General features: G+C 43.3%; 1 protein-coding gene across 7 annotated transcripts in view; it reads right to left on the bottom strand.

The window, feature by feature from the left end:
* Positions 1 to 13,055, bottom strand: part of AGAP1 (ArfGAP with GTPase domain, ankyrin repeat and PH domain 1) — a 593,970-nt gene that overhangs the window by 75,218 nt on the left and 505,697 nt on the right. For 4 of the 7 annotated variants that reach the window (XM_073633654.1, XM_073633653.1, XM_073633650.1 and 1 more), the window contains one exon: positions 3,708 to 3,782. The exons of the other annotated variants lie outside the window; for them this stretch is intronic. In XM_073633654.1, the coding sequence (XP_073489755.1) occupies positions 3,708 to 3,782 (75 nt within the window). The remainder of the gene's footprint in view (positions 1 to 3,707; positions 3,783 to 13,055) is intronic. 7 annotated transcript variants of the gene reach the window in all.

The raw sequence follows: 13,055 nt of genomic DNA on the forward strand, positions 1-13,055 counted from the left end.
ACCAAAGCATCAGCCTAACAGCCGAACGATTTAGCATTCTTTATGGGGAGGTCGACAATGACAGCCCCATACTTTTCTAATGGCAGAGTTACATTAAGGCACAGCAAAACTACTTACATAAAATCAACCTTTAAGGCCTTGTATGAGACCCATCAACAATTCCACAGCATTGCATTATAAGTCTTCCATGCTGAATTTCTGGCATAATGTGTTATGGTAGACTGACTGCTTGCATGTTGAAGCTACACAACTCAGACCTAAATATTTCTTCAGTATAAGGCTGGCCTCTTTGAATTAGCTTTTAAAGTGCAATTTTCAAAGAATTAGAGCAGTGTTGAACAAATCACAGAAACTAGGTAGTTAAAGGATAAGTTCACCTTTGTAAAAAAATAAAAATAAATGCACATCTTTTTACAGGTAAAAAAATGTGCATTTTTTTTTTTTACTAGGAGCCTTCAAAGAATTGCAACCGTGATCAGCAGATCGTGTGTGCAATGCAGGACTCCTGCAGACTGTCAGTATAAGCTGTCTGCTTGTACCTCGTATGAACAGGAATTTACACAAAGACAGGTAGAAACAATGAACTATCTCAACAGCAGTGGTAGTTCAGTGAGAACTATAAGCCGACAGCCGCAAAGTTTGATGGTACTTGTAGTTCTCCCCCTCTGTGAATGAATAATGTAGCTGGGTGGGCAGAGATCCGTACAGCCTTTTTTTTTTATTGTGACAGCAAGTTCAGGGTGAAGATCTCCAGCTGTCACTAAAAGCAGTGGGTCGAGGAAAGGCTGCAGCAGTGGAAATAGGTTACATGTTCCACCCTAAATACGGGTGGAGTGGAACATGTAACATGTTCCCAAAGATGAACTATTTATTGTTTAAGGCTGGGTTCACACTGATGTGAATTGGATGCGGATTTTCCCGTATCCAATTCACATGACAGGAGACTGTGATCGGCTCTCAATGGAGCCAGTTCACACAGCTATGTGGCGGCCACGGAGCGGATTGCACAAAAGGTTCTGTGCGTCTTTGGCTCTGTTTCAGGCCCGAATTCAGACAAAAATTCCGGCCCGATTCCTCCCTGAAACGGAGAACAGGGACACACTGGACCCCTGCTGTGAGCTGCATCCGAACACAGTGTGAACCCAGCCAAAGGATAAATTCACTTTTGGAACATGTTCCAGCATCTGCAGTCGTCCGTCCCCCCATCCCTGATCTTCTACCGCACTCGCTGTCATAATTTGAAAACTGCATGGCTGTGCGGAACTCAGCCCCCATGGCTGCATCATTCAATCATAGTTTACTGTGAATGAATGCCTACAAGTAGCATCAGCGACCGTGGCTGATGGCTTGTAGTTCTCAATGAACTATGAGGGTGCTGGTGAGAACGTCATCCATTGACCTTCCTGCTCTCAAGTAACTGCCTACCCATACGAGGTACGAGTAGACAGCTATGCTGGGAGCCTACGACTGCACCTGCAATCTCACGTGTGCAATGCTCTGCAGGCCCCTAAGAAAAAATTAATAAATGCAGATTGTTTTAACGTCAAAAAATGTGCATTTATTATTTCTGTTTTAAAGGTGAACTTACCTTCAGTGTTCCTAAAGAAGCACAACTTGGTCTTAAGATTATGAGCCTTTTCCTACCCTACTGTGCTTTGCACGTCTACAAGACATGCCTCCCTTTCCGTGTCACACTGAGAGTCCTTAGCCACATTATAAACACCTGTATGTTAAAAAAAAGTATTACAAAGTAGATTGTAAGCTCTAACGTCCAGGGCCCTATGAGTCCTCTTGTACAGGCCTTGAGAAGAAGCTGATGCTCCGAGCGCGTAGCCTAGCTTATCCTGTTAGCCCATCCTCTCCAGTGCTTCCTGGCAGCCTCTCCATCTCCAGTGATGTCATATTCGCTCCTGCGGTTCACAGTGGCTCTTCCTGGATCCAAGGAAGCCCCACAGTCGGCACACAGCACTAACAACACCTGCTGCTACAGCGTGATGTCCATGAGATGACCTGAGGAGCCTAACCAAGCACCAGATGATCCTTATTTTAACCTTCCTTTGTGAGTGTTTTTAGTCCTTTACAATAAACTGTGCATCTAATTACTACACTTAGGTTGGCGCTTCCTGTTTCTCTCTCTCTCCATTGGATTGGATTGTAACTGTGCTATATGCCTTTATGTTGTAAAGCATTTAGAGCTATGTAAATCCTGCAAATTAATAATAACAAAGCTTACCCCCCCCCCCCCCCAAGCATTGTTCACAACCCTAAAGTTTTTAATATTAAAATGGTTTAATTAGACATAAAAAGTTTTACTTACCTGTGACATCACTAGTAGTGGCTGAAATCCTTGCTATGGCCAGGCACAGGAAGATGGGTCTTGTATGTTGTGCCGGTCATTACAATAAAGCTTGGTGTGCCACACTGTGGGTGATGACAGGGTAGTTAAATTCTTTCGGTCACCACCCCCATATGCCAATGTCACTGGCAGGATTGGACTGTCTCATTTGTATGAACTCACAATCAAATTAGATGGGTGTTTATTGGCGGGAAAAGACTGAGAGGGATTCATATAATGGATCCACTCACACTGAAGACTACACAGGGCTGTTCCTTGACCACTTACTCTGTGCAAGTGAGAGAGCAGCTGTGGCTGGTTGGTCACATGAAACATAAATAGGGGAGCTTGTGACAATGACCACTTGATATCTGGTTTCTGGAGGTTCTGTTGTTGAAAGCAGACCATGTTTAGGTAAGCCACAAGATGGCTGCTTCAGACAAACCTTTACTATTTTGCCTGGAGTTCAGCCTTAAATTAAAAGAACACCAACACGTACTTAAAAGCTACATAAGACATGCATTTTTCATGCATTCTGTGGAGCTCAAATGAGTTGAAAGAATGGAAACGTCTGCATGAGTGCATGAAAAAAGAATGCACATATATAGACAACAAAATGCACAGCATGTTCAATGCTATGGCATAAGTTGTTCGATTACTCACACTCTGGGCCTTAAGTATGGAAATGACCCACCGCAACCAGGCTCTCCCTTGCTTTTTGTATCCTGCACTAAAAATGTGAGAGGAATCATTTAACTGTTAGCTATGACCAACACAGACAGCTCTTCTTGCAGATTCTATTTTGGGTGGACTGCAGGGCAACTGGCAAAGGGCTTATAACTGACCAGCATATAAATGGGTGATCTCAGCATTGGGTCTTCAGAGACCATTTTTACTTCCTATTGGCATCAGGCTAAGCAAAACACTATGAACACCCAAATTAAATTTGCCATAGGAAAGAATGGAAATATCAGCAAAGGTGTCTAAATCTCAGTCAAAGTGGGATAGCAACCCTGATGTGAAGGATGGGACCCATTGTATTTCACTACCAGCATCCTGAACAGTCTCCTAGTGCAGCCCAAAACTCCAAGATTGACTATTGGATAGACTTAAGAGGTGAGAACAAATTCTAGCCATTTATAGTCAAGTTCAGGTTATATGTATTTACTTTGTATTTGGAAAATCCACATTCATCAACAATGTATGAAAGAGCAAATATTTTCCTGGAAATGAGAGCAGCAGAAGAACAAGGACATAACACAGACAGAGGAAGAAGCAGTGCAATCTGTGGGAAAGACATGCAAATAAAGTAGAGGGAGCACATGCAGAGAAAGCAAGGACAGAGGGGGGCTCAGTGAGGGGCACGTGTTACCTTCTGTGTTGGCGTTGCCGCTGTAAACATTTCGCAGGCTGCCAACACGGTTTAGTTTCCATGCTTTGCGTTTAGCTGCATCCAGAGAGCAAAAGGGAAGGAGAAACGGAGAAAAAGAAAATAAATGGGGAAAAAAAGAAAGGAGAAAGGGAGAGAAAGACAGACGGCCTGAGGGGTAGGAAGGAGGTCCTGTACACGCAAGTAAGTTACCAGTGATTTTCACATACAAGTATTTATGTTACAGTCTCACCATAACATTCATTTGCGTCTCACTTTAGCGTTAACTGGAAGAGCTCAGAGTTCGTTCTTGGAAATGCAATATATAGTACCGGTCCTTGTGGCAAGCAGTTAGACATGCCCACTACTCCAGATGCAAGACAGGAGAAGTATGCCGACAAGTCCAAGTGTGAGGTAGTCATGTACACTTCCCCAGGTGGAGCAGTAAACAATTCTAAAGGTGGAAGGCAGGAAAGAGCACTCAATTTCCAGGCAAAATGCAAGCAAACAGTGCTGTAAGGTGTAGTGCAGGTACATTTGAGGTCTGGGAAGCAATATAGGTATTAAGACTGCACTGTATACATTGCAAAGAAAGTAATCAGATGTGTATACTGGTTGTGATATTTAGCACATGTGACAGCTTGCACATGTACTACATGGTATATGACATTTACATAGGTGTGTGGCTCTATGAGGTCCGGCTATCATAAAGCATACTAAACCCCTCCAAAAAAACTAACACATTGCAGCTTACCAGTCCTTTGATGGTCCCTTCATGTCTACACTCATTTCTCCATTGTATCAATGGAAGTAACCATGGCTATTACACAGGCTGGACTTCACACATCTCAGCCTTAGTTCATCTCCATTAGGTCCCTTACACATGGGACAGGCTCAGTTGGAATTTATCCGCTGATCCTCGCTAAGCAGGCAGATGGCTGGTCCATGTCTGCTCTGCTCATGCAGGGGTCCCCAGTCGTCTATTTTTAGCAGATAGGATCAGATTGGATGTCGGCAGGTATCCATCACCTGGCTGCACCATAGAGGAGACTGAAGGGTCTGATTAGGTCTGCCTGAAAAACTGACAATCGGACCTCATTGGCCCACTCGTGTAAAAGGGCCCTTACATGGTGGATTATTTGAACCAATAGTTTACACAGTAAAAACATGGTACTTTGTGCTTTCTATCAAGCTACCAGGAAGCAAAAAGGACACTATTTTTGGCAACATGTATTTATGTACTTGCTTAGAATGTTCTTAGCCTAAAAAGTAAAAAACAAATGCAGCCACCACATCTAAGGACTTTTAAGCTGCAATATATTACATGTTTGGCTTTGGGTTTAGATACAGTCGAACCCTCTGATCTGGTAGTTTTGGCAGCAGTAACTGGTGCACAGCAGACCTCCAAATATCACGGTAGTAAATTGAAGTTGCTGCTTTTCACAGTGCACGTTCTGCCACTGGCCATTCGCACCATAAAGGTTATCAGAAGTGTGCTAACAGACAATGACGGCTGTCCAATCTGGCTGGACATTTTCAAAAGTGAAGCTTACATGAGTTTCACGTTTGTGTAAATGGGGCCTTACAAACGGAGATTTTACTCAACCACACCACTATCAGTCACACTGTGAAACAATCTCGGTGTATGGTCATGCTGCAACTGTACACACTAAGAGACAACATGAAGGTTTTATATATATATATAGATATATAGTTATATCTATAGATATATCTATAGATATATCTATCTATCTATCTATCTATCTATATACATATATATATATATATAAACAAACTAAACATAACCAATATGTACAAAGTTTACAAAGTTGTATGTTAATCTTTAGATCACCAAGATGTGTGTACAATTTTTACAATAATGACAGGTAAACTGGTTTATGTACAACACAGTCTGTGGATATAATTGGCACCCACTCCAATATATGTCCCAATCATAAATGAACAGATCGATATATATAATCAGCACATTGTTTTCTTACGTACAATAAAGAAACAATGATTTTAATGCTATGCAGATGATTTGAGCAATGTACAATACAGAGCAATGCAGGGATTCGGAAATGCTGAAATTTTACATGGAAGTTGGTTTTAGAGTGAAAAGAAGCATAATGCCAAGCCAGGGAACATGAAAAGCAACACAGGAGAACATAGGAGAAATATAAAAAGGAAAGGCACTCAAATAACTGAACTAAAGATTCACCAGTCAAATCATAGGTGGCAGATGATTAAAAGGAATAAGTCTATATAGCTAAAAACAATCAAACTCCAACCTCAATTTTACACTGTAGAGGAGGAACAACAACTGAAGTCAGCCAGAAGATTGCTTCCAGCACAATGACTTCGGAAGTGGAAACCTAGGTTGGCCATACACACACTTTAAAAAAATCTAAAACATTTTTAGATTTCAGAGATGGTTGAATCTCACGCTGAGGCTAGTGTCTTCCGACAGCCAATGCTGTCAGAGTCCCCGAACATCCTTTCAACAGAAGAATTTCAGGTTCATCTGAGAGATGAACATAAGAATAAAAGGAGGAGCTCTGGCTGTGACCATAAAGTCAAAATCACAGTGTTGACCAATACGTCTTCAATAGACAGGGTACCTCCAAACCTGTAAGGGTCAAGGTATAAAAGCAAAGCAAAAAGTTGTATATGGAGAACCGACTATGGTATATTTTGTGATAAAAGTTTTTACTGAAGCAAATATACAAACTTATTGATTTAAAGGCGAATTTGTACACCCTACCAGACAACAGTAAAAAATGTTTTTAAAAAAAGACAATTGTCATACAAATAAGCACAGCAGGATCCTAAACACTACTGCAAAGTGGGTATCTATATAAGACTACAAAGACACACTATATAAGACTACAAACTTCCTTGGGTTTAGCGCTCAGGTTAGCGTAGGGGTACTGGGTTGCTACAGCACTACTTGTCCCGGATGGGGCTAATGGTAGTACCTAATATCAGGAGGTATCAGTGTTGCAATTAGCCTACCATTAGCCCTATCTGGGACAAGTAGTGCTGTAGCAACCCAGTATCCCTACGCTAACCTCCTGGGCTCTAAACCCAAGGAAGTTTGTAGTCTTATATAGTGTGTCTTTGTAGTCTTATATAGATACCCACTTTGCAGAAGTGTTTGGGATCCTGCTGTGCTTATTTGTATGACAATTGTCTTTTTTTAAACCATTTTTTACTGGCGTCTGGCAGGGTGGGCGAATTCGCCTTTAAAATCAACAAGTTTGTATATTTGCTTCAATAAAGTTTTTTATCACAAAATATAGCATAGTCAGTTCTCCATATACGACTCTTTGCTTTGCCTTTAAATCATCAGAGAGACAGGCCATTGGGAATTCCAGACTAGGCAATGTGAGCATGCAAACAACATTTACATTAGCACTAGGGTTATAGGAAAGGCTAGTGTTACCACTACATGGAGGGTTAAAGTATGTAAATCCTAACAATTAACTTCTATTATTTGCTCTGTTAAATATACAATTGAAAGCGTTTTGTTACATCTGTTTAATAAGTGCAAAAATATCTGTCGATTCTACCAGCAATTCAGTGGGCTGATAACTGCCTATGCTCTCTTATGTGTTACATAAATTTTTCCTGAGTACTACAGAAGACCTCCCACTATGTTAAGGAGAAGGGTGGGGGATATGTAGTCCTGTCCTAAAGTGTGAATGCTTCCCCTCCACACAGTATGGTGATTTAACATTGTCTCCATAGGACAGAACTATGTTATTGGCAGAATCAGCAGGAGAGATTGAAGACAAAATACTGAAAAAGAAAACTAGTGCTACTACCACATCTAAAAACTGGTAAGCTTTGCTATAAGTGTTGGTGGCAAATAAAGGGGATGGAGGTGTCAGATGAAGGAGATCAAAGCTGAAGGAAAATAAAGGGTTGGGAAAAAAAAAGTTTAGTACAGTAGTACTAAGGGGGCACTCTGGAGGAGGATGGTAAGGGGGCACTCTGGAGGAGGATGGTAAGGGGGCACTCTGGAGGAGGATGGTAAGGGGGCACTCTGGAGGAGGATGGTAAGGGGGCACTCAGGAGGATGGTAAGGGGGCACTCTGGAGGAGGATGGTAAGGGGGCACTCTGGAGGAGGATGGTAAGGGGGCACTCTGGAGGAGGATGGTAAGGGGGCACTCTGGAGGCACTGCTGTAAGGGAGCTTTCTGAAAAATGTAAGGGGCCAGTCTGGGGGAACTGATGTAAGGGGAAGGCTGCAGGATGTGAGGGGTTTTTAATGTAATTTGGGACTCTGGGGACACAGATGTAAGGGGTGACTCTGATTTATAGGGGGAATGCTGGGGACTTTGATGTAAGGGAGGACTCTAATGTGAATGTAGAGCTCATCCTGAATTCTGCACTCCTTAAGTTGGTTTGCTACTTACTTACGCCTGACCCTGCACTCTATAAATTATGCTGTAAATAAACCTGACCAAGGTGTTCATTATCTCAACAGTTCCTGGTTTTAATAAAGTTATTCTTTGAGGTAGGCTCAGTAAAACTATATCCTTTCTGTGTGCATAAAAAAAATGCAATGGAAGCACTTCATTGAAAAAAAAAAAAAAAAAAAAAACTTTCCTTTGTCCTGAGGTTTATTTGTGTTTGTGAGGCTGTTGATTGTGGTAAAGTAATTAGTATTTTGTGGGTGCAAGGACTGTGGTATATGTGTGCAGCATACACAGCAGACACAGATTCTGTTCAATTCCCCTTTAAGACCTTCCCACTGGCCATGCCTATTGTTCACCATGGCACACTACGTGTGCCACAGAATTTTTTTTTTCTGTTTCTGTTTTTCTACCCCCAGGTCTTTTGTAATCTTGCTCATATTTTGTCATGCTGTTTTGACTTTTTAATTGAAGAGGCAGGCAGATTATTTGTTATAAGTATTGCTAATGTTTTCATATTGTTTGCACTGTTTAAAGGTTAAGTTTGCCTTTAAGAACATGTTATATGTTACACCCATATTTAGGGTGTAACATGTTGCTAAGCACCCCAATCCTCACCCCCTGATCAGCGCACTGGCAGTCCTTTGACACTTCCTCCAGCTTTCTACCTCTACTTTCGGCCCTCTGTAATTCTCTGCACAGCTGCACCTAGCATGTACTGAGCAATGGAAGAGAACAAATAATGATTTGCACAATGCTGTAAATGACCGTGCAAATATGCTTAAAAAGAGGGGAAAGCAAAAGGATGATTTCATCAATGTGTCCTTCACTGTCCAATGCCAGGCTGGGATCTGGACAAAGCTGTATTGCATAAAACGCAAGGCAGTGTGCAGAGAGATTTAAAGTACACTCCCATGCATGAATTTTACTTATAGGTAAGCCTATAATAAGGCTTACCTATAGGTACTGTAAACTTCCCCTAAACGTGCACCGTTTAGGAGATATTTACTGTACATGCAGCCAGTGACATCACCGATGCATGCGCTCTGAAGGAACGGCCACCTATGCTGTTCCTCCAGAGCCCTTTGCTGTAAACGGCGGGAATGATCTCACCGCAGCTCCGGCCACTCACACGGTCGGAATCTGCGAACCCCGAAGGAAGGCCGGATGAAGATGGAAGCACCTTCAGCGGTGAAAGCACGCCACTGGAAGGCTTTGTTTATAGGTATGTTTCACACAATGTGCTAGTATGCGATACATAGTACGATATGACATTACTTTTTTAAATTAAATAAAAAAACAAACACCCAGCGGTTTTCTAACGCTTTAAGAACTGGCTATCTGGCAGAAGTGCCTGGATTACAGGGATGACTAAACAGAATTAAAAATCTTTGGCCAGGTAAAGCAGTTTTCATATACAGTAAAACTTTGGACTGCGAGCATAATTTGTTCATGAAACATGCTTGTAATCCAAAGCACTTGTATATCAAAGCAAATTTCCCCATAAGAAATGATGGAAACTCCGATGATTCGTTCCACAACCATTTATTCATAGGTCCTTCAGTTTAAAGTTCATATAAAAAGATCATAGCAATGTAATAGGTTGTGTAAACATTAAATGTTCATTTACAAATGGAAGCCTCCACAAGGGGATTAGAAGCAAAATCCAGCAGGAGCTACAGAGTATAAAAGAGAAGAGAGGCGCCTCTAAGGCTTCATGTACACGGGATGTTTTTACAACCTCTCCTGAATAATTTAACTTGACAGATAGTAACCCATGTTTAAAATGTCCGTTTTGCCGCGCTTAGCGGTGTTTTGCCGCGTTTGCATTTAGAAGCTTTTAAAAAAAAAAAATAAAAAAAATATTTTTTCAAAATAGCCAGAAATGAAAAATGCCTGTAAACGAAACGTGGCTAAACGCCGCGTTTAGCACCTGAAATGCCTCTAGACTCAGCTTCTGAACCCATTTTTTTGCGTTGCAAAAAAACGCCTGTAAACTCAACTGCCTAGAAATGACTATAAATGACCATGTGTACATGTACTGATGAGATAACAGAGGAGAGTTCAGGAGCAGTTGCCCAACTGCTCCGACAAACCTTCTGACATTGGGAGCTCATGTCGCATGACGTGTGAAAATCAATGTTTCCCTATGGGAGCCGTCTTAACTGGTCTGACACGAGTCGGTCCGACTTTGAAAATGCTCCCTGCACTACTTTGGTCCGACTTTGATTCTACTTCAGCCCATTGAATATCATTGAATATCATTGAAGTCGGATCAAAGTCGGATCGCTGTCTTGCCTGATCCGACTTTGGAATGCGACTTGTGCTCTGATGATCTTGAGGGGGAACTCTAGGCCAAATTTTAAATAAAAAACCGGCACGGGTTCCCCCTCCAAGAGCATAGCAGGCCCTTCGGTCTGATATGGATTTTAAGGGGAACCCCCTACACCAGAAAAACGGCCTAGGGGTCCCCCCAAAATCCATACCAGACCCTTATCCGAGCACGCAGCCCGGCCGGTCAGGAAAGGGGGCGGGGATGAGCGAGCGCCCGCCTCCTGAACTGTACCAGGCTGCAGGCCCTCAACATGGGGAATAAAAAGAGAGAAGGGCGCACCAGCCATGTGCATTATCTTTTGTAAAACATTTATTAAGTAAAATGATAAAGGAAATTACTCACAAGCAGTAAAGAATCATGTGCCATAAACCTTGGACATCAACTTGCAATAAGTGGTATAAATGATGAACAAAGCCTTCAACATGGGGAGGTGGGTGCTTTTGGGGCAGGGGGGCGCACTGCGGCATGTTGATGAGGACAAGGGCCTCTTTCCGACAACACTGGCTGTTGGTTGTCTGGGTCTGCGGGCGGGGAGCTTATCGGATTCCGGGAGCCCCTTTTAATAAGGGGGCCCCAGATCCCTGCCCCCCGCCCTATGTGAATGAGTATGAGGTACATCGTACCCCTACCCATTCACCTGAGGGAAAAAAGCGTCAATAAAAAAACCACACTAGACAGGCTTTTAAAGTAATTTATTAGGCAGCTCCAGGGGTCTCTCCGGCCTCTTCTCCGCACTCTCCGGTGTCTTCTGCTGGGCTCCTCCGCTATCTTCTGCTCTTTTGCTAGCGTTAACCCGATCATCTCCGTCGTCTTCTTCCCTCTTCCGATGTTGATACGACGATCTCTCCCGCTGTAATGCCGTGTGCGCGGTGCGAAGCGACTTATATAGGCATGGGGTGTGGGGAGGAAGACGACGGAGAAGACCAGGCCAACGCCAGCAAACGAGCAGGCAAAAGAGCAGAAGATAGTGGAGGAGCCCGGCAGAAGACACCGGAGAGCGGGAGAAGAGGCCGGAGAGAGTGGAGAAGAGACCCCTGGAGCTGCCTGATAAATTACTTTAAAAACCAATCTAGTGTGGTTTTTTTTTATTGACACTTTTTTTCCTTCCCAGGTGAATGAGTTTAGGGTGTATCGTACCCCTACCCATTCACATAGGGTGGGGGGCCGGGATCTGGGGGCCCCCTTATTAAAGGGGGCTCCCGGATTCCGATAAGCCCCCCCGCCCGCAGACCCCGACAACCAACGGCCAGGGTTGTTGGGAAGAGGCCCTTGTCCTCATCAACATGGGGACAAGGTGCTTTGGGGCAGGGGGGGCCCCAGTGCGCCCCCTTCCCCAAAGCACCTACTTCACCATGTTGAGGGCATGCGGCCTGGTATGGTTCAGGAGGGGGGGCGCTCTCTCGTCCCTACCCCCTTTCCTGACTGGCCGAGCTGTGTGCTCGGATAAGGGTCTGGTATGGATTTTGGGGGGACCCCCACGCCATTTTTTCGGCGTAGAGGGTTCCCCTTAAAATCCATACCAGACCGAAGGACCTGGTATGCTCTTGGAGGGGGAACCCATGCCCGTTTTTTATTTAAAATTTGGCGTGGAGTTCCTCCTCAAGATTTATACCAAACACAGTGCCTGGTATTGGTGAGGATCCAAAGTAGGATGAATGTCGTGTTGTACCAGTGTGAACCCGGCCTAAACGTCCGTTTAACAGCAGCAGTGTACATGAGACCTAAGTGTAGCAATATGGTTACATTTAATGAAGTTACAACATTTAGCAACTCACATGGTTGATGATTAAAACAGGCACATCTAAGTATGCAGGCATCTGGGATAAAGCTGTCCACATAGACCATCCCCCGCTCCGTCGGCTCTCACCGCTGTCAGTCTGCAATCGTGACCGGGAAGACTCCCCTGCAGTAGAGCGATCTGAAAGCGAGGCTTGAAGAGCTCGTGGAGTGCAACGTGGAAGAGATGGCATCAGTGGCGGAGGATGTGAGTTGCTAAATGTTGTACCTTCATGAAAATGTAACCATATTGCCACACTTAGAGGCACCTCTCTTCTCTTTTATACCCAGCTGTGACATGATGCAACTTGTATATCAAGACATCGCTTGTATATCAAGTCAAAATTTATGAAAAACTTTTGCTTGTGTTGCAAAATGCTCTAAGACCAAGTTACTCTCAAACCAAGGTTTTACTGTATGCATTTCAACTGTGTATTCATCAGTTCAGCCTGAGCTGAGAACCAGTTTTGCCCAGTTTTAGGATGTCATATAGCGCAGGGAGCATGGAATAATCAGATGCTGCTTTCATATGAAGTAGCTGTGTTGGTCATCAGAACATGCAGTATTTTTTCACACTGCATAAAACGTAAATGATGTCAGACAACATGGCAGGAACGTACACACATGAAACCGAACACAATGAACGCACTTGGTAATTCTTGCCTATGGTAAAGTACACCTTAAAAATACTCACAGTCCTTTGTATAAAGTAAAGACACAAAAACCTTGAGTATAATACTGATGCATCTTGATTGATCTTTAAAAACTAAAAGCACACAATGTCCTGTGCATAATACACAGAGTCTCTGCTCTAGGTAG

This window comes from Aquarana catesbeiana, linkage group LG06 (genome assembly GCF_042186555.1).
Source record: "Aquarana catesbeiana isolate 2022-GZ linkage group LG06, ASM4218655v1, whole genome shotgun sequence".
Lineage (NCBI taxonomy): Eukaryota > Metazoa > Chordata > Amphibia > Anura > Ranidae > Aquarana > Aquarana catesbeiana.